A 23104-nucleotide genomic window follows, 5' to 3' on the forward strand; every position below is an offset into this window, starting at 1 on the left:
TGAAAATTATTTGCCTTCACAGGTGCTACAAGAATGGCATATCCAAGATGCAGGAAAAAAAGGAATTCCAAATGTTTCCCAGTTATAAAGAAGCTGGGAGATTATATCTGGGAGGAGCGTGCTTGCCTGTTTGCACAGTCTTCCCTAGGTGTCTGCTACTGCCCTTGCTTGGAAACAGGGTGTTGGAAGAGGGAGACTTTAGGCCGACCCAGGGTGGCTGTCTTGTGCTCTTACATACTTATTTACAACACAGTGAATTTAGAATATTGATGATCTTATTAACAACATGGAATGGAATTAACAATAGCTGGGGAAAAAAAGTGCTGTTGTTTTTTTTAATTCCAGCAGAAAATCTGAGCTAGCATTCATATGCTGTTCAACAGATGAAAAAAACCACATTTCAGCTAATATGTTAGTGACATATTAGCTGAAAGGTCACAATGTGTATAATGAAAAGAGCCATTAAGGTATGCCATTTTACATGTGTCATGAAACTCTTCAAGGACATTAATAATTCTACTTTAGAACATACTAACTTGTGTCTAAAAAGTGATACAGTGCTGTGCATGGATTTGTACTAGCAAGATCCTCTATCCTGACCAAATATTTAGATTTTAACAGGACTGCCCCAGAAAGTGGGATCAGCTTGCCCTGATCCAGTTGCAGGGATATGATCTGTTAGCTCCTAGACATTGCAACATTTGGTGTTATGGTAATGGTAAGATTTGAATAATGGAAAAAGCAATGTTTAGAGAAGTTGTTACTTGCAACTGGCTCACTTGTGCACAGAGGCATAACACTTGTTACGCCTTAAATAGGCATAACATTAACCAAAAAATGTTTACAGGTACTTGAAAACAAAGCTATCACCTGGGAAGTCAAAATATAATTGCCATACTATTTGATGTGTTAGTTCTTGAGGAGAGACATCTCTTCTTAATCACTATAAAAGAATTCTAGCAAAGGATGTGAGTGTATTAAAAATATGATCTTTTCCACAAAGGTTTTAATCCAGCACGTGTAACTTTATTTTCTTAGTTGCCCTTATAGCACCTTTATGAACTTTAAAGTAGAGGTAAAATTATTGTGTGAGGCTTTAAATCCTATCTGTTAAATTATTTAAAAAGAATCAAAATGCTTCTTTTAGATTTCAGTAAAATATATCTATGAAAATACATTGTATAAATCAAGAAACAGCAACATCCCACTGAATTTTTGCAAAGCTTGCTCACACTGTTGTGTTAAAAAAACATGTGGTCGTATAACTGGTAAAGTCAGGTGGCCCAATTATCTTTTTAAAGAGAACTTAAAGATTTTTGGGTTTCTTCATAAAGATTTTGCAAAGTCACCGATTCTGAGAATGTTACAATTCTATCTTTACAAAGGAAGAGGTAAAAAGTGTAAAATAGTTTATATTTCCAGAAGCCTTACATAATTCTAAAGCCTTTGCGTACCATTATTTTAGCATTTTCAGAAGAGACATGGGCTGTAAAATCAGATTCACATTTCCATTTCTAATTGGAATTGACCCATCCTGGTTCAGTTCAATGTCAAGACTAAGATCTAGCAGAAAAAAATCGTTATAAAAGAAATGGGAAATCTTTCACAGCTAATCATAAATTTTGTCACTAAAGCAAGTTCTTTATAAGTGAATTAAGCAAACGTGTATAGCTTACAGTCTGTGTTCTTGTTTCCACAGTGCATACATTATAACAGACTTCATGGGCATCAGGAATGAAAATTTTATGAAGGTAGCTGCAGTTGGGACTTGGATGGGGGATTTTGTCACAGCATGGATGGTAAGAAATGTAATATTACATTTTTAAAGAAAAGCAAAGGAATATGTTTGTTGGTTCCAAGGGAAAAAGGAGAGGAGAAGAGAAGAAAGAAAACTTAATTTCTTGAAGTATTTTGACAAGTGGACAAGTAGAAAGTTAACAAAGGCATAGCAGCATAGAGGCAGGGAGTCCGAAGAGTTTCAGTTAAAATGTATCAAAGCAATTATTTCATCTCTTCTGCTATGAGTGGGAGTTTTGCCGTTGACTTCTGTGAGGACAGCACAGGGGCCCCTCTTTGCTATGAAATAACATCATGACTGGCTATCTGGTGAAACAGTGAGTAGCAGCTGGAGTTGAACAAGTCTAATGAAAAGGATTTAAAAAAGAAGAAAATTTAAACTGAAAGATGTGACAAAGAACAATGGAGACGAGAGAAAGCAAGCAAACCAGTTAACATCCCAGAATCTGAAGGTAGCCTGCTTGATATGAAACTATCAGATTAAGCTTTGTCTAATCTAGGATGTAGAAGAATAAAGTTTTCTTGGATAATATTTGTTATAAAGGTTCTCTTTGAAATATGGGCAACCCAAAGATCAGCTTAGTGAGAGAGATCTGGAAAACGACAACTAACAAGGAACAAAATGAAGCATGTACACATTTCTGTTGTTCAGGAAAAGTATTTCTTAAACACAAAGTGATAAAAAATAATTTCTTTTTTTAAAGTAAAATTAGGTTTTTATGATTTGTGCTGGTAAGAATTTTAGCAATTATGACTGCAACATTCATTTAGATTGAGGAAAGAAGTCAATGATTTCTAAGCTTGCAGCATTGGTTTTAATTAGTCTATTTTTTTTTCCTAAGGATTTATTGATACCTGTTTGTTTACTCAAAAGAATCAATATAATTTCAGGGGAATTCATTAACACAGGGAACATTGCTTGATGGTGAATGTTTATCGCATATCACATAAACATGGATGGAAAAGATCTCAGCACTCTATGTAGTCAGTGACTGCAACAATCTTTGACATAAGCAAAGAAACAAGCCAGGGTGGATTAATTTTAGGACTGTGGTACGTGTTAGGAAAAAACACTATATGAATAGTTTCAAGCAGGAATGACTGTAAGATGCTAAGACTATAGTCTATAAAACTGTATGAATAGTCTTAGAAGGGTAATCTTGAGTTTCTGTCAATTTGTCTTCTATCCACATATTTGGAACATACTGTACAACTGACAGAAGGGAAAAAAAAATATGAAGGATTTTTTCAGCATATTGTTCAGTATGTGTCAGTGGTTTGCCCAAGGTGAATTACGCTCTGTGAAATACTGGCCATGAAAAGCAAGTATGGAGCAAATCATCTGTAAATACATTACAGTAAGGACATTGCAGACTTGGTGCATTTACTGATGTTGACAATTAATGTGGTTTTCTTGTGAATCAGTAATAAAATTCTTAGCTACTTCTGAATACGTTTAGCATGACCTTTTTTATAAATGGGCTTCCACAGCTTTATCCCACTATGGAAGGAAAGATGATGCATAAGCTAAGCTGAATTGAGAGAGGTCATGCTCATTGTACATACGTGACTTAGAGCTCCAGCGATAGATTACATACAAGTTGCGCTACATTAGGTAACGTTCAATTTTTTCAGTCCCTCTTTTCTCATTTCCCTGAAAAAAAACCCGTTACATGCAGCACTATATAAAGCATGGAGACAGCTGGATTCAAGAGGCATGAGAATCTTGATCCTTTTCTGTGTACTCAGAGCCCTCTCGGGTCTGTTCAGCAGTGGAGGCACAACTGGATTGTGCCACAGCAGGTTCTAGCAGTGGATGGAGTTATCACTGAAGAATGGGAGAGACTGCAGAGACAGTTCGGAAAGGGGAGGCTGCTTGTAAACTAAGCTGGTTCTGTTAGCTTTCAGGAAGAGCAGAGAGCATGGAATTGGAGGGTCGGTGTGTTTTAGGACATGCTTTGATTGCACAAGGAGGGTTAAGAGATGTGGTGATTGGTGTTTAGATCTTCAGAGCAGAAGAGAATAGTGAGATTGCTTCTGCAGTGCAAATCTGTAGGTAAAGTGTATGAATCGGTCAATGGAAATTACAGTGTTTAAGGGCAGCTAAGCCTAGGAACATCAAAAAAAGCTACAGTATCAGGTACAGTGGTATTAGTAACAGAGGGGAGTGTGCATGTGCATGTACCCAAACCTACTGCACAGCCTAACTTCAGCAATAATATTCTGTGTGAACAGAAATTATCAAGTTGTTTATAATATTTGAATTTGCTTGAAATTCTGCATGTCAACCCCAGTATGGAATTGATATCAAAGTGACATGAGTGGGATTATTATATTCTATGAAGTTCTCCAATACTGTTTGGAAACAAGAAAGAAAAAAACAGGCCTCTAAAGGAATCTTTGCACATCTTCCCATTCACAGCAGTGCTTATGTGTTCTAATGTTTAAGAAGGTTCTGTAAAGAAGCCACCTATTCTTAGACTGCAAAGAAGAAGATGAAAAATATGTAGCCTTCACTTCAGTGTATTATTTGAACCGTATTGGAATTAAGATCTTTTTCCCTATTTAATGGGAAACTTTGGAAATAAGCAGGAATAAAGCAGAACAGATAGGATTCCATTTTTAAAAATGACTAATAAATAAACAATGATATTGCCCTAGTACAGTGAGGAGAGGCTTATTAAATAAGGAAAGTGATTGAAATCAGGAAAATATGTTTTGGATTGCTGTTTTGGATTTAAAAGGCAGAAGTGAACTTTCCCCCTAAACACTTCCTAGCTCACTTGCTGCTGCCAGGGTCTGAGTCAATTCCTAATAAAATCAGCAACATTCTTTCCACTGTGTGTATGGGCCCACAGTGCTCTGGGCACACAGGAGCTTCTCCCTTTGTACCTTTGGACGGAACTTCTGCTACTAATGATCATCTTTGCTGAGATCTGTAGTAAGTGTTAGATGTTCTAAATAAGTCTGTGAAGAGGGGAATGGGTTCAATACAGTAACTCTCTCTGCACTTTTTCCTCTTTGAAGTGAGGGAAGTATATTCTGCACCTGCTTTGACATGCTCTCCTGCTATCATAAAATGTGCATTCTGTTCTCATGGAGAGTGCTTTTGAGGCAGACACCACAGGATTTGGCACAGTAGGATAGCTTTGAAAAAAAGGTTGGATTCCACCCAGGCAAGCCTATAAACTAGCAATTACGGCTGTCTTCTGGGAGAGTGTTAGCAGGCTGAGGAAGGAGCCAATTCCAGGGCAGAATCTCTGTTGATGAGAGTCAGGTGGTCTCCTGACCCTCTCTGTAAAAATGAGCAACCTGCTGCAGCTGGGTTGGTGAGGGACACAGTCCTGAGCGTGTGTGGTAAGGCATGTTCATGGTATGCCTACAGGAGTGGGTGGCGCTGAACATTGACACAGAGGGCGGAGAACAACCAGAGCTGCTTCTGTTCTTTACAACCTCGTAGAGAGGTGGAACAGCCTGCTTTTCTTGGCCTTGTTGGCTTTTGGACTGTCAAAACTGTTGTTCTCCACTTTGGGTGATGGCTTTTTGGACTCTTCAAAGATTACATACTGGCCCTGCACTCTGAATGGTATGCATACCACAGTGATTTGCTTACCAACTGCCATTGACATTTACATTAAAGACACATCCCTGCCTACAAGTCCCACATATGTGTGAAAGAGTCGGAGCAGTAGAAGTTTGTTACATCTTCCTTAGACCTTGCTTGCTGGGATTATCAGAAGCTGAAGCAGCCAACTTCATCCAGGGCCTGGCACTGATCTCTATGAATGTATCGGAGGCTGATCCTCTTGACAAGGGATCCTATTGCCATTTACCTTCCTTCTGAAAGGTAATTTAATTGAGATTCTCTTTTCCCTTGTTAATTGCTAGAGGGAACTGAGAATTTTTGAGAGATCACCGAGTATGGCAGACTGCTGGCTTATATCATCAGAAACAATGATAAACTCAAGGGATGGTTTAGTTTATTATTCATCAAACTAGTATTTACCAAATCTGTACCAGAATGTTCTTTTTAACAAGCAGAAGCCAAGACTTGTTTCAGCACAGTGCTTGGCACAATGTCTTAGAATGTAAGCTGAATCATTGTCACAATTCCTGGCTGTTCTTTGTGCCTTCACCTGACTTCAGTTTGACTCTTCCCTCACTTGGGACCATGAAGACTCCCAGTACCATTTCTGTCTTTCACCACCTTAGCAGAGGAATTAGTAGGAAGTTAGGAAGTAGTACTTCCTGTGTAGTCTGGATGGAAGGGTCACCACTTGTTCCACTGACCCATTATCCAGGACTGACATAGAGAGGTCCTATCCACTTGGAAGGATGGATAGGAAGGTAGAGACCTTTTATCCAAGACTTCTTGTCAGGACATAGTATTGGGATTTCAAAAGGTTATTACTGACTGATGAATTCACACCTACCTTTCCTCATTAGTGGAACTGGATAATGACCCCTATACACACAAGTTGCCTGAGCTTCTGTGAAGTTTCTCAGGCAAAAGAGTCACATCATTAGGTGATCATGTCTACGTATCATGGCATGTAACTTGTAGTTGAATACTGCTCCCCTTGATAAAGCTTATTTGTTCTTCTGTGGGAAAGATTTTCTCTTCTCTGAGATTTTTAGTGCTAGCTGAAAAAGCTCTAGGAAATGTACATATCTGCCCAAATGGTCCGGGTTTTCCAGAAGACAAATCTCACAACTTTATGTGTACTGGCTTTGCTAATTATGAAGGAAATAGATTTTGTTATATTCTTTTCATTCACATTTCTCTATTAGGCATTTTTAATCTTCACCCTTTGTGAAGGAGGTTTCTGTATTTTCCCATTTTATGAGACCAACATCTTACATGGCTGGTCATAGTGTAGCTAGCAGGGGGGCCTGTAGCAGCTGGTTCATAAAGAACACTTCAGAAAGCTGAAGCCTATCCATGTGGTTCTTGATGCTATTAACATCAGTAGCTGATAGACTGAAGTGAATGGTTACTGCCATGAAGCACACAGCAAATTTGTAGACTCCTAAACTTCTTTCTATCATGCGCACCATGTTAGAGCCTAGGCTACGTCTGTAACAGTTGGACCTGGTCAGACCACAACTCCATCCAGCCTAGTATCCTGTCTCAAGCTGTGATTATGAGGAGAAACCTACTAGAAGAGTAAGCACAAGTCAGTCACATGGTAGTGTCCTCTAATACTTCCACCAACTGCAGGCAGTTTTATGTTTATAATAACTCTTGATGAATGTATCTTCCCTGTTCTTGCCTGATCTCATCTTTAGCCCAACTCCTTCTTTTAGCATCCACAGACTTATTTGGCAACAAGTCCCAGAGGTTACTGTATAGAGTCAAAAAAGGTTTCATCCCTTTATGCTTTCTCCCTAATGTTTATGATTTTGTAGACATATATCATAGTTACTCTAACGTATCCCTTCTTCAGGCTGATGTCTCTAGCCTAGTAAGTTGTTTCTCATACACAAGCTGTTCCGTGTATTTGATTATCTTTATTGCCATTTCCTACAGTTTCTCTGTGTTCTTGATAGGGAGATCACAACTGCCCACAGTGTTCAAGGTGTGAATGAGTGATGAGTTTTACAGTGATATAATCATGGAATCATTTAGGTTGGAAAAGATCTTTAAGATCATTGAGTCCAACCATTAAATAATGATTTTCCCTTATTTTCTATTCCTTTCCTAATAGTTTCTAACATTTGTGGAGGGGAGGTATTGACAATATGGGGCACAAAGAGCATATTTTTATGGTACTATATTACCATAACCTCAAGATCTTGCTCATGAGATACATTGGTCAGCTGAGGGCCAATTGTTTCATAAATGATGCTAGAATTGTTTTGCCTGCTATGCATCACTTTGCATTCATCTACAAAGATCTTCATCTGCTATTTTATTGCCTAGAGACTTAATTCTCTAAGCACCTTTCTCAATTCTTCACAGTCAGCAAGTCATCATCCTTATTACTGTGCATAACTTAATATCATTATAAAGCTTTCTGACCTCACTGATCACCCATTTTACCTGGTTGCTTAGGAATATGATGAATGACTGCATCCCCTGCACAAATCCCTGTGGAACTCTGCTAATGACCTCCCTCCACTGCAAGAGCCGTCTGGCTAACCTACTTACCTTCTGTTCCCTGTCTTTTAACCAGTTATTTATCAACATAAAGACTGTGACTGGGGTTTCCATAGGAGCCTTTCCTGCAGGATTTTTCAAAAGCCTTTTAGAAAATTCAGGTTAGGCTATTTCAACCATATCTCCTTTATCCATGTGCTTTGATGACCTCATTCACTAATCCTGTTCTGAAATACCCCCATTCCTTATATTTACAGAGCCAACCACTTAACACTCATTTCACAGCCTCAGTGCTTCCTGCTGCCATTAAAGACATATTGAGACAATGTTGGGTGGCTCTCAAAGTGCTGCTTGCATGAGAGACAAAAGGTCCCAGCTCAGGAGCTCTGAATGTGTGGAACAGTATAGAGCCATCTTAATGTGGCTTATCAGTGAAAGACAGTGAGCTTATTTCCTAGCAGTTAAACTTTGTGTGTTCATTTTACCTCATTTTGATTCATTTTCTCCATCTTTTCCCTCAATGCCCTGTTGTCTTATGGCCTGGGCACCATTTTGCAGGTGAACAAAAATTAAGGTGGGAATATTTTATTTTGTACGTTCTTCATATAGCAAAAGGTCAGCAGAGCCAGAACATGGCTGTTAATGTTATCCTGAAGGCAGAAACATCTCTGCTTGTGGTAAGACCTGTATTCTGAATATGTGCGTGGATTATGTGTTTCAGACAACATCAGCCATAGATGCATAATCTCTCTTTCCTGAAAACTGACATAGTCTATGGATCTCTTAGGCTGAACAGGGAGGGTCTTAACAAGTTTTTGTTATTTTCATAGTTAAGCAGAATTTTTGAATCATAATTTTGGACACAGGAACCTGTGTCTGCTACAGTCATTCTTTGAATCTGGGTCCTTCTTGACCTTCTTGCTGAGAAACACCTGTTCTTTCCTTCCCTGCTGTACAGGGAGTGGACACAATCTAGTTGGTGTAGTTTGGGATACAAGTGTTCAACTGCCCCAAATGAATACTTGCTTAACTTTTCATTTTGACCTTGGAAATGCTGGTTTGGTCTTTCTCTGTAAATCTAAAGCATAGTGGTCTAATATACTGTACAGTGTTGGATGAAGTAATGTAGCACACACGTTACACTTTAGTAAACCCATCACTGGATGTTATCTTGTGGCAGATACCTGGTACCTGTAGGTTATGCTCTGTCTGCTTTCTTCTTTATTCATTTTTGTAATAAGAATAGATGTTTACTTATTGGCATTAAAACATTTTTGATGGCTTGCAAGCTATTGGCAAGAATTTTAACAGTATGTGGAGATACTGACTTTTGACTGTTGCCATTATGATCCTGGAAAACAGCATTTATTTGTAGAATAGGAGAACAAGCTATTGAATGATTTTGAAGTGCTTCCCTTGTGTCCATTAAGACACAAGATTATTGCTGTCCTTATTTGCTCTGAGACATAGCTATCTATGTTGGCATGTTAGAGTAATGAAGGATTTATTGCCACTGTGCAGAAACTAGGTTAATTTACGTCTTTATTTTTATTTCATCTCATAATGTGTATGTGTTGCTAGGGCGTGTTCAAACAAAGTGAGCAACCTTGATGCTACAGATACTATCATGTTGCTGAAAATAGCAGGCACACTGCACTATTGCAGTGCAAATAGATAGAAAATAAAATACTAGTGTAACTAAATAATGTAATAAAGGGAAGGACACCAGTATAAAATATATGCTGAAAGAAAACATAACATTATGATTAAAAATAATAAAGTTTCTGGGATTTTGTATGCAACTTTTTAACTAAAAGAATAGCCACAAATGTTCACTTCTAAATTTATGTGAGTCTTAAAAAGTAATTCTTCTGTCCAGGAAATTCTGTTTAGCAAAGCATAGTATATTGTTTTACTTACATGCAATGAAGAATCCACCATTTTGATGCACATTCCAAGGTAGTTTGGAGAGTTAGGAGTCTTGATTGATTGGCACCTTTTCTAACACATGCCTCTGTCAAGGTTTGGGCATGACAATTCAAGTTATGATCAGTGTCAATCTTCTTGATTGTTTCTATTCCATTGACATATCAAATGACAAAATAAAACTGTAATTGAATTTGCAGTGGCATCTGAAATACTGTATAGCTAACAACTGCTGTACTTCAGTAGTGGAAATGAAAATAAATGATGAAGCATGAAGTGGAAGGAGCAAAGTGGATGACACGTTACTAAACTCACTTGCCAGGACTGTACAAGAATATGAATAATAACATCAATGGTGGCAACGTGTTTCTTTCCATTCAGAGAAGCTGGCACAACGTCAGTTGCCCTTTTTATTCATCTGTGTTTCTTGTTTTGGTTTGATTTCCTCTTCCTAAGGGCCAGTCCAGTTGCAGATCCATTCTGCACCTAGTGGTTCTATCTCTAGGTGATAACATACATGTAATTTCATCAACACAATAGATGTGCATACATCCAGTCATCTGAGACCTGCTACTTTTGTATTTTCAGTTTTGTAGGGCATGAATGTGCTCACATCCTGCTCTGCTTCATGGCTGGTACTTAGTTATATAAGGTGGAGTGTGCCTGGTGTCATCTGAGTTCATCCAATCATCCCATCAAGTCAGATTGCACTATTATTTATTCATTGATTGATAGTGTAGCCATCTGTTCATATGCTCTAGATTATAATTATCTGTCTTTTCAAGCTTGATCTTTTTTTGTATTCCCCTATTTCCTTGTGATTTGAATTCTGACCAGGCATTGCCAGAAGTGTTACTTCATCCCTGTCTGCTTCCTGGCCAGTGAGTTCCTTCAACTCATCGTCACAGCAGGTATCTTTGTTGATAACCATTTTCTGGACTTTAAAACACGTGCTTGGTATATCTAACAGTAAAAGCCTCAGGATTTTCTTCTGAAGAAGGTCGTAGCCAGCTTTAACTTGAAGCTCAAGAGTAAGAATTGGAAGCCCCAAAGTTGGGCCCCAAAATCTACCCTAGAGTTTCTGCAAAGCAGGAGCTGACAGCTTTCTATAACAAGCCAAAATAGTTCTAGGAAGTTCTTTCAAGTAGGTGGGAAATTTCCCCCACTATTTTTTTTTTTTTAAGGGTTATGGGCTCATGACCTTTTGTGACCTTGTATGCACATTTCTGTACTGTCTGGATCCCTATCTCAAAATGTAACGTCAGATCTTCAGCTGAACCAGGCAGTGTGGTTGATGAATGGTCTTGCCACAAGAACAGAGCTCTTTCATACTGGCTGGAGAGATTCTGTTCATTATCATAAAAGCAACCCAAGTTCTCAGCTCGGTTCTCAGTCAGGATCACCTCATTTTCAGATCTCAACCCTGATGATGTGAGGTTTTCTACTGGAACCAAAATTCTGCATATGGTCAGTCAAGGTTCACCTGGTAGCAATCTCAAGCCAGTAATCTTCAGAGAGCGAGCAATGAGTTCCTTCTACCCTACTGTACTTAGTGTTCTGGTGAAACTAATTAGAACGCTCTCCATTGGAAGGATCTAGTTTTCAGGGTGACTTGACCTGGGTAGTGAAGTCTCCTGTGGGCTAGTGTTTCAGTCCTGTGACTTGTGCACTGCTGTGATTTTTGATGGAAATATCTGTCTTGGATACTTCTTCAGCAAAGTATATTAGATACCAGTATATACGGATCTTTCTCTTTTCCAGTGGGGACATTCTTCCTGGATATGATACCTCTACAAAATTATCTTAAATTCTTTGCACTTTTGCTTTCCAACTTCTACCACAGTCAAATAAATTAACATACTTATTATTCCCCCCTTCATCTCATGTCTTTGGGCTGAGCCATCAAGATAGATGTCTCTTTTTTTTTTTGAGTTGACAATGCCAGAAATCCCCACAATGTTTTTGAACAGTTGACAAATCCAAAAAGTTAGACTCCGCTTGCTGAGACTGACCATGGTAACTGACATGGTGACCACAAGCTGCCTCTCACAGGACTGCTCTGGAGCTTCTTTCCATCACCGAAGCATGTTTCAATTACAGCTCAATCTACATTCCAGCTGGAAATGGTCTCTGCTCCTAGCATTGGCCAAATGACCATGAAGAGTTATTGTTATTCTTTCATAAAGCTGTATGCCATTATACAGGTGTCCATAATTGATGTGGTTGTTAATTGAATAGTCTCACTATTTCTGTATGCTCTGCTTTACTGCCCAGCCTCAGAGTCTGAATAAACAAATAACTGAGGGTAAAAAGATTTTCGGGTAACTGGAGATCTTTAAGATGCCCAGACCTTATGTTCACTCATTTTCTACACTTATTCTTACCTTTCCTAGAACTTTTTCCTCTTGTGGCTGCAGATAATGTAGATGTCATTTAAACAATACCTATTTTTGGTGTCCTCAGGAAAAGAAAAAGTAAATGGAGCTGTACTGAACAACAGTATGCCCCTTCAGAAGTATCTACTTTTTTTATTGCCATGCTTGTGTAGCAAATACTATAAGTTCACATACCAAGTGAATGTTTTGAATAGTCCTGTGGCTGGTTATTAATGTGTTTTTGGAAGTTCCGGTTGTTTATATAACAACACTTCATCCAACAAGATTTACTTGTTCTAAAGAGGACTTAATAGAAGGCCAGAAAATTTAGTTAGTAGAGAGGACTGTAGTTACCCTCAAGAAATGGAAATAATTTTCCATTAGTTTTCTGGTTGTTGGACAAGAGGTAAAGGTACATTTTTTAGCATTAGTTGTCTAATTAGCCTAAGTTAAAGACAACATATACATGTTATCTGTATGCAAACTGTTCTTCCGTAGTTCTGGGTGTAAAGTTCTGTAAATAATCCAGCTAAGTCCACCGTTCAAATGAATTCAGGAATTCAGTATTGGAGAATGCCACTCATTCATCCTGCCTACTGTCCTGCATCCTGCACTGGTCAGTGTGAGATGCTCACAGTGAAAGTTAATGTGATGTCATCAGGGACTCTCTGGGAGGGTGAAAAAGACAAGAAGTAAAAGGGGATGGAGAGGTACATTCTCCATGAAGCCTTCAACAACTAGAGCCCCAGATAATGTCAGTGGGGGCTAATGCAGAGGTTGTTCCAGCTACCTAGTGGAACCTTTTGTTATCAAAGCAAGGAATAAGTTTCCTTCAGGGAAGGGACAGAGAGAAAAAGTCAATTGGGCAACAACAAGGTGTATTTGCTCTTCACTGGAGTGAAGTGGAGCACAAGCAGAATGGAGGAGGCTCAGGATGTGCAGGAAAGTTAAACATGTTTACTGTTTAGATGCTACAGGTTTTGTGTTGAATGCCCTGACATACACTGCATCCCTTCTGAGAATTTGGAAGTCTGATTGAAAAGTGAAATCTCTTCTTTTATGATGACATTTATTTTGTGACTTTCTGATATTACAAAATTGAAACAAGTGCTATCTCTTGTGAGGACTTCTGGGATAACTCTTAGTGCATGATAAGATTCTGTATTTGTTAATGTGTTGTAGCTGATTTCACTATTAAAACACAGAAAGGCTATTTTTTACTTCTGTGTCGTAGTGCTCCCTTATACCCTCCAAGAACTGTTGAAAACTAAATAACGCAAAAAATAGATTCAACAGGCAGATGAGAATTCTGCAAAGTGGCCAAAAAATCCATGGCACTGTGCCCAGGGAGCCTGTGTAGGTACAGCACGCCTCACTGATTTCCCTAGCCAGCGATGGCTTTTTCCATGTTACACATACGCCTGTGTGTAGGGAGTGAGGAACTGGACTGTTGCAGACAGAGGGGGAATGTGAGCCAGCAGGCTGAGAACTGTCCACCTAAACAATGGTATAGTGCTGTGCTTAGAAGTTAAGGTGACTGTCTTCTGATTGTGAGGAACGTGAAACTGAGGCCTAAGACTTGGTTCCTTTTTATCTCATTTTATTCTGACAATAAAGTTTCTTTTCATTCCAGAACAGTGGTGATATCTGTCCTGAAAGCTCCAGTGTTCTGAGATGCTTTAAAAATGCATGAAGGATCATGTCAAATATTAATGGGAGCTATTCTTTTCTCCAAATGTTGCAGATGAAAGATACGGCTCCATCTTTTTCAAAAGACAAGGTGTAAGGGAGAGTATACGTTTTCCTGCAGCTCAAGTCTTGTCCCATTGGTTTGTTTTGTAGCTTCAATTAGCCATACAGTTATAAATCAGTGAGACTCAGGGTCCAATATTTTCTTTCCCTCTTTATCATACTCTTCTTTGTTCTGTTTCATGTAGAACTGTTTTTGCTTCTTGACAGTATTTATGCAGCAGATCTTGATACATCCTGGTTACATGTATTTAGAAACTCAAGTCAGGGTACCATATAAATTAAAATAACTATGCAGTAATTCTGCATTCTGGCATGATGTACTCCTTAGAAATGGTGTGAAGGAGTGGGTGTCAGAAGTGCTGCAGAAGTGGGCCTCTAGAAATAACATGTTCTTACTGAAGAACTTTGAGTACAGATGGCAAATGTGTAAACTGTTGGAGTCTCTAAGATGGACACTTCCTCTCTGGAACAATCTGGTTCTGTATGAGATGACTGCAAGCACAAACCTTTCCCACTGACTGGAAGAAAACAATTTTCTCGCTGAAACTGAAGCCATTACCTCAATAAATGCACCAAGATGTGCAATGGGAAGATCTATAACAGGATGGGAATGAGTTGTTTGATAAGTATTATAAAAGGAACATTGAACTGGCTGTGCAAATTCAGCTGAAGATCTTTAGTGGATTAAATATATGGTGAAATAAGACCTTCTGTATCCACAGGGAGAGATTAGCAGCAGATGGCAGTGGTACACAGCAAAGCGTTTCTTTAAATCTGAATTCCTTCAGGGTCTGTAGGATGAACTATTAGAAACTCTGTAAAGGGAAAAGAGGAAAGAAGCATATTTTATTATGGAAAAGCATATCACAGCACTCTAGCCTAAAAAAAGTATGTATAAAATCCATACTTCTCAACAAGGGAGAGCATGGTAGAAACTGGTAAACTAAGAAAGCAAGCACTATTGCTAGTATTGAACTGCATTATTTAGAGGGGTGGGTGTTCAGCTGAGAGACTTTAGTATGAGGTTGGAAGAAGCTGCAAATGCATCTGGTGTCTGTTTCCCTTCCGTATAGACTTATGTCTTCTCTTTTTACACTTTTTATTTCGTATTGCCTCGAGTGTAATCTTCACAACTGAAATCACTGATAAATTCCTATTGTCTGAATTTCATCTCTGATGCTGTTTCGTAGAGCAAATATATTTAGACTATAGCCAGAAAGAAATGGTTTAAATGCCCGGGTTAGCAGAATACCATTCATTTTGCATTGAATTATGCCTAAAAATAAACTAAGTCTATCCTTACAACAGCTACAGTAGCTTAAAAATGGTATCCCATGTTGCCAAAGGTCAACTCAACCCACACATTCTGACGATCAATACAATGTATCAGAAGAGCAGTTAAGCAAGTACTTGTGTAAATACAGAGCAGAATTAATTTTCCTGTGTGGTACTGCATAGTGTATGAATTTGTTGTGATGTGGTGTGAGAAGTCTTCTCTTAATCCACCCTGCTAATAACCCTGCATCAAATTGAGTGAGAATTCCTGACTTGTAAGTGAAATCACTAACTGTACCCTATATGTATGGAAGGTGACAGTAAAGCTGAGTCTAAAATCTTAGGAACTGTCAAATTACACTTATTATACTCTAGCCAGAAGGTCAGTTTTTCAATATCCATACTTGTGATTGCGCTCAAGAAACACTGAAATTTCCACATATTCAAGGACAGTTTCTATGGAAAAACATAAAATAGGTTGACTTCCAAAAGCTCTTTGTTGCCAAACCCCAAGTCTATCTTTGGTGCAATTCTGCTGACTGTAGCAGACTTAAAATACACAATTGCTTTTTAAAAACTGAGATATTAAAATAAAAAGTTTCAATGGATCTGAATGAATAATCATTATAAAACTTCATTTAGTAACTCAGTAAGATGAGTCTAATCTTGTCTTGGTCTTTTTTTATTGTTGTTTTACACTACTTGAAATGGGAACTTGAAGGACTTTTTTAAATGGATAGAAAGATTGTTGAGTTTCACTTAAACTTTTGTAAGTACCTTTAAAACCTCCATTAAAAAGCTATTTTTGTAATTTCTTACAGTACTACGCTTCTCCAAATCACAAAAGAAATCACTGCCTCCTACACTGGCAGTAATAAAAAAGGTTTTGCATTTTGCAGACATTAGGGATTGATCTTTATAGCAACTCGTGGAGATAGGTATGCTAATATGCCCCTGTTTTACAATAGAAAACTGAAGCAAAGGAAAAGGGAAGAGATTAAGCTTTTTGAAGCCAGATTAATCAGGCATTACCCACAGCTTCCAATAATGTTACGCTGACCTTCATATTAGTGTAAATGATGGCAAAAAGTTTTATTTTGGGCAGCAGATTCTCAGTCCTTATATCTTGGAGCTGAAAATGCTTTGGTGCTTGTCTGGATCATGCAGGGAATTGGTGATGGAGCTGAGACAACAGGTTGCTTTCAGCTTTGTATTTGTCCCATCACTGTTCTCAAATATTGAAGTGGTATTGTTTTCTCTATCTCCTTTGATGGCAGCGTTCCAATGTATCTAAAACGTATCTGTCTCTGCAAAGATGCTGAATAATTTCTTTTATGGAAAATTGAAAGCATGTATGTGCACTGGGGGTACATCAAGGTAAGGAGCTGCTTTGGGTTTTATTCTAGCTGGTGATTAGAACATATTCCAAGTTTTTTCCTCAGCTTTATGTAGGTGAAGGGATGCTTCCAAGCATTGGATGCCCTGGACTGTGCTTCCCTTTCTCTTGTCTTCAGCTGTATATGAACCACAGAAAACATGGGTTTTTCTCTGAAGGTTTGTTCTGTGCCCATTTCTGAAGACCCCCAGAGCCTTCTCTGCTGTGTTGCATTCCCTTTATGCTTGTGTAACTACCAAAGGGATGAAATTTATACTAATATCTGATTGTGGAGAATCAGGGCATGTATTCCAGTTCTCTTAACTGGGAATTAGGTGGATCTTCGCTTAAATTTTTTTGTCTCATCATATGATGCCACAAAAAATCAGTTTTACTACCCACCCCCCCAATTTTATAGTAAAGAAGCAACCTAGGTAGAGTTATTAAACAACATGATATACTTTATACTGGACAGAGTGGTGTCAGGATTATCAGAATGAGGACAAATCACGTAGGTATGACTACATCAGTGCCGCACTGGCAGAGGTCCAGCACTAGTGCAGGGTACAGCTCAAGTCACGGCACTCAGGTGTTGTATTAGGCAGGCCCATACCTATCAAACTGCAGACATACTGACATGCTTTGCACACGCTTCTTTGTATCTCGTAGGCCTCCAGAATATCCACAGCAGATGAGGCTTTACACCTGTATGGCATTACACCACCTAACAGTAAAGTCCCAAGTTATTCATTTGCCACATGGTCTTCACTATAGGAAAAGTGGGAAGTAGGGATATTTGTGTTTTGTTCAGGTTGGTACTTGGCCCAGAGAATGAAGGTAGGTTTTGTGCAACCAAATGGTGGTTTGGTCATAAAAGTTATATGATTTGCATTCAGACAGCTACAGATTTTGAGCTTTTAATCTGAGCTGATTTTCTGGGCTATCTTAATGATCAATGGAGAGAAAAAGGCCTGCTAACAGGAGTATAGCTGACATCTGAAATGATGCAAATGGATCACATTATAAACCACTTATATCTCTCCACTAGTAGTAAAGAAATTGCTGGGTGACTTATTTAGATTAAAATAAGATTGACATTAGAACCAGATTTAGATGTTTACATTTTAGGTATTAGTTATGTACCTGGATACAGAAATGCTATAAGTTGTCCCACAAACCTGCAGAATTAAAGCATGGCAATGTTTACTGTCAAACATCCCTTGGGAGCAAAGGAAGGTAAAGGAATACTTCCAGAGTGGCAAGGCATTCCTGGTGAAACAAGAGAACTTCACACAGAGTCTGAGGCTTATGCAGCAGTGAATAAATTAAACAATAATGCAAAGAAAACACAAAGAACTCACATACAACAGCAGTGTGAAATCAAGGATTGTATGGACAGTAATGAGAACAAGCATGACTGTGTATCCTCCAGAACTTTAAATTTTACCTTGAAGTTAGCAAAACTGTTGAGAAGAAATACTGTTTAAGTTATTTAAATTTCAAAACTAATTTCAAAGAAGGTCCCTGGGCATTTACCGATAAAAACGTGTGTGTGTGTGCACAGATTCAACACCAGGCCTGAGAGACAGCCTTCTTGTGTGTTCTTTTATTGCTAATGCAGAACAGCCTTAATCTTGATGATGCAACTGAGTATTATTAATACCAAAGTCTCCTAATATATGTACAGCAAACAAATAGACCTCATTTATTACTAAGCTGACCTGTGACCAGAGAAAGCTTCATCTCATTGATTTCCCCTGAATCTCTTGTCCTGTGGTGATTTCCAGGCATGTTCTTAATGGCACGACCAAAGCCAGACTATGCCTGTATCATCTACAATGTTTATTCATGCTCTTCTAAGCACTATTTATATTGATTTAACCTATTTCCAAGGTTATTTTATGCTATTTAGTAGACTAAGGGCTATTAAATAAGGCTATTAAATGAACAGCCTGGATCAGCCACATGTTCCAAGCTGGATATTTGAGAATAACTTCAGAACAGATGCCAACACTGGTTGATTATTCTTGTGTGAGGGCATACCTCTGGGTTCTTGTCAGGTCAACTGTACATCATCTTTCACCTTTAGAAAGGTATAGAGATTTGGGAGCTAAAGACCTGGTATGGTGATTGCTGCATGCCACTCTAATATTGGAGGTTAAGTGCTGCTGCTCTGTTGGGTTATTGAAGGCTTGTTTGGAACTCAGCGGAATGAAGCCTTGTATTGCTAGAATGAAACCCAAATTACTAACGGGTATTACAAAATTCCAGTTACTTGACAAGAAGGAATAACAAGAAAAGTTCTTACAAGTTAGCTGCAATGTGGGTTTTGTATTAAAAGCCCTGAAATCTAGCCTTGGTACGATGCTGTCACTATCTGTTACTTCAGAAATTAGCTTTTTCCTCTCAGGTTGCTTTTTTTGAACTCGTCCCCTGTCATCCATTTCAAGCTGTAGCTGCAAAAAGACTGTATTTTTCTACTCTTATTTCTGTGTGTCAATATTCTGGGATATTCCTAGTGGTTCCCAAATATTTTTTATTTCATGTTCTGCCTGTATCCCTTCCTGCTGTCCTGCTTTCTGTGCACCACACAGCAGTATATTAAACTCTTCAGGTTTCTTTCTGCCTTTGTCATGTGTTCATTCCATGTCTCTCGCCCAGTATTTTTAGGCTGAGCATCCTCTCAGTACACATTGAACTCCAGTTCTTTCACATGGAATTAAAAATCTGCCCACTTAATTTATGATGACTTCTATTGTACTTCTGTCTTCTGTGTTTCATTTTCTCTGACACCTCTATTCTGTAAAAAAGGCACTAACTGTGTTTTTCACTGGCTGGGGTTTGGGTGTTTTTTTGCAAGCTGTACAATGCTAAGGGTATACTTTACTAATATTTATAAATATTATGCTGGTTGAATTTTTTTGGCATTAGCACAATTGCTTCTCCTCTTGTATCACAGGCACTGGAGGAGGTCCTGCAGCCCTGTGCATGTTGTCTCCATTGCAATGATATAGTTTGTTTTGATGCTCACAGGGGACAGTGTAAAACCTTACAGCTCTCACTTCCACCAACAACCGTGCTTGCTGCTCAGTACTGATGCATATTCTCTGATATCTATGTGCTCCTCTTCAGCCCAGGAGGGACCTCTCTGTCAAATGTGTCAATAAAATGTAAATGGTTGAATACCTTTTATTGAGGTTTTAATCAAAGTGGCCCACAAGGTTGTATAAAAGTAACTGAAATTGGGAGACTGACAGGAATACAGCAGAGGCATGACCACAGCAATGCACTAGCTGGTTGTAATGGCTGTAATTTCACAACACTATTAAAGGAAATTACAGAAGACACAGTGGGCTGAATTAACCCTAGCTGTTAACTGTTGTCTTTTACAGAGCTGTGTGAGGGTGGACTTGGTGAATATCGTCCTTTCTCTGGAATTAAACTGCATCTTTACACCTGCTATTAGTAATGATGCACAGATGCTGACCAAAATATATTGACTGTAACACCCTAATGTAGGCCAGACTTGTCAGAAAACTCAGATTTGCATTAGATATTGTGATTCATTAAACAATTAATTGTTAAAAAAAAATGTATTTCAGAATTAAGTGTACAATTGCTGCAAATGATCAGTTCATTTTTGGAAGAGAACCAGATTGAATCACTTGTATTTAAAAAAAAACCCACAAAAATTCTGAAAATGGATAGTATCACAGGAAAAAGTACTCATTCACTGCATTAGCTTGTGTACAATTCACAGATGACCTTACCAGGCAGCAAAACAGCATGGCTCCCATACAGAAGCACTCCATATGCCTTCCATGTGGCTTACAGCTTGTGAACATCTGTGCAAAGTGTCCTACCAGCAGTGGTACTGATGAAGTCAGAAAAACCCTTCTCTTGTAGCCACAGGTTAAAAGAACTGATGAAGTTAGAGCCAAGATATTTTTAAAAGAGAAGGCTGAGTCGACAGAGATGTTTATAGTAATGCAACTGCACCCTTATCAAACTCAGTTTGACTACATGAGAATGATCATCCCCTGACTAATATAGTTGTATTGGTATAAAAAGTAGTGCATAGAGAATCCCACACACCATGAAATGAGGAGGAGCCCCTTAAAAGTTTTAAGAGAGTTCCTACTCCTTCTAGGCTATAGCACTATTAGCTGCTGCTCCAGTTTCAGTTCACTTACAAACATTGAATCCAGCCCCCAGCATCATTTCACTGAGGTCACTTGAGAGAAAAATTGAATTATTCATTGTTTTTTTAAAAGTTTTTGAACTTCAAATGTTGAAGAGTTCATAGTCTATTCTACATAAAATACTGATTGACTTCAGAGAGCAATGTTGATTTTGCTCTTGGGGCTCTGCTGCTGTCCATAAAGCATTCAGGCAATGTTCTTGTAGTTTATGATGTCAGAAGTGTAATCCCTTGAGTGAATTATATATATTTGTATTCATGCCAGGTCATCTTATTATCCTAAGGTTTATAGACAGTCTGGTTGCTTCTATCAGCTGACAGGTTTTTGAAGTCTGGGCAGCACTTTTCTTCAGTAGCACCCATATCTCAGGTAGGTCCCAGGCCTTAAGTGTGACATCATGGTAGTATGAGAAGAGTGTTAAAAGTTCAAGCCTGTGCCTTCTGATCCTGATAAATGCTTGTGACAGCCTGCGCCCTTTTTCTTTCAAACGCTAACAACTCTTGTTAAAGCAGGTATAATTTTTCTGAGACTGAACCTTCCTGTCCTTTTTCAAAAATACTCAAAAGGATTTTTTTTTGTCCATCTCAAGCACTGTAACTGTTTAAAATACTGCACTTCTAAACAGACTGCTTTGAATTTCCTATTGCTGTTGAGCGATTCCCCAGTGTAAAAGTACTTTATGGGAGAAAGAGAGAGAAGTGTTTTTGTTGGTGGTAAGGACCATTGTCTTTCTAGGGAAAGAACTTAAATTGTAGTTATCAATAATTCTAATTCAGCAAACAGGGAATTTGGAAGAATGACTTGAAACTCAGTTTTCAGTGACTTTTATTGATCTCAATATAAAAAAACATTTGTAAGAGTGTAAACAGGCAGTCTTCTAGACTCTTTCTAGAAAGTATGTTACTCATCTGATTTTTGTCTATTTTGTATTTACATCTGTCAATGATTATACACTGATGGCTGGTAAACAATCCATCTATCCATTTTGCAGGGTTTGGGTGGATGGGTAGGGAGGAAACTTATTGGGGAAGGTAAGCTAAAGGTCTGAGAACTGCAGCTGGTGTGATTTAGACATTTCCCTCTCTTCTGAGCAGTAATGCTCTCTCTGAGATTTAGCCTCTGTAAAGTTAGGTCTTCTGCTTTGCTGAGCTTCTTCCCTTGGCTGACAGTTTCATTGTTCCAAGGGAACATAACTGTCAGAGAAGGTCATCACTGCAGAAGGGATGGCAGTCTCTCAAGTACCTAAGGCCAGTCCCACAGAGAGTTTTGAGGACTGTGGCAATGACCTTCACCTGGACTCTGAATCATGGGGGAGTTTGCATGGAGACCAGCATGCCAGGACGATGTGTTCATAGTGGCTTGTGTTGCTAAGCAGACTGGCAGTTGCTTTTTGTAGCAATGGGATTTTTTTCACAGTACATGTTTTTCATTTTTGGATACAATGAGATGCAGTAATCAAGCCTGGAGGTCATGCATGTGTGGATCCTTGCTGCCAAATCTGTGTCTGATAGGTGATGGAGAGAAGAATGTTTTTCAGTACTTCAACAAAATGTTGGTGTTTAGTAAGGTGGCAGATTTTCTTAATTTCTTTGTTGTCTTCGCTGTGAGTGAAGACAAAGTAGTAGTGGTTTGACAGTATGTAGGAGTAGTTCTTGCACCCTGTGCATCCCATACATCCTCAGAACACAGTCTCAATGCATATGGATTGAGGTTTGTGTGCTCCCCAGTTTGCTCATAGGGTGGCAGTTGCTGACTAGGTGATTAAGAATGTCCTGTTAAGAACTGCAGTTCAAATTTAGCTCTGTATTAATGTCTGCATAAGTAAGGAACAACAGCCTCTTTACAGACTGATTGCTTTCCTTGCTTCTCCAGTGCTTTCTTTAGCTTTTAGTTTGCTTGGAAATAACAAAGAAGTTTTTCCATTGAATTAATTGGTGCCTTAAGAAAGAAAAAAAAAAAAAAGTGTGCATATCCCTTTCCTAAATGTAAAAAGAAGGTACTTGGTGCTCACAAGCATGTCTGACAGCTAGACTAAATACTCTGTACAGTTTTAATGTCATACTCCTGATATATTTTTACACAGAGCAGCTAACATGACCTTGAAGGATTACTCAAAAATCGTGTTTCTGTTGAGCATGTATTGCCACACACAGGCACTGAAAAAAAGGAAGAAACCCCACTACTATTACCACTAATGTTACTGTAGTGTTTTGTGGATATTTCTGTGCTGGCTTATACTGGTGGTAATAAGCAAATCATTAATTTTTAAGTATTTGTGCACCTTGCTGACTTTTATAGGCAG

The 23104-nt window shown here is 38.6% G+C and overlaps 1 protein-coding gene across 2 annotated transcripts in view; it reads left to right on the top strand.

Annotated features, from left to right (window-relative positions):
- TMEM117 (transmembrane protein 117) overlaps nt 1–23104 on the top strand; it is a 234591-nt gene that overhangs the window by 107798 nt on the left and 103689 nt on the right. For both annotated transcript variants that reach the window (XM_005444020.4, XM_055711850.1), the window contains exon 4: nt 1700–1799. In XM_005444020.4, coding sequence (XP_005444077.1) covers nt 1700–1799 — 100 coding nt within the window. The remainder of the gene's footprint in view (nt 1–1699; nt 1800–23104) is intronic.

Source organism: Falco cherrug, chromosome 5 (genome assembly GCF_023634085.1).
Source record: "Falco cherrug isolate bFalChe1 chromosome 5, bFalChe1.pri, whole genome shotgun sequence".
Lineage (NCBI taxonomy): Eukaryota > Metazoa > Chordata > Aves > Falconiformes > Falconidae > Falco > Falco cherrug.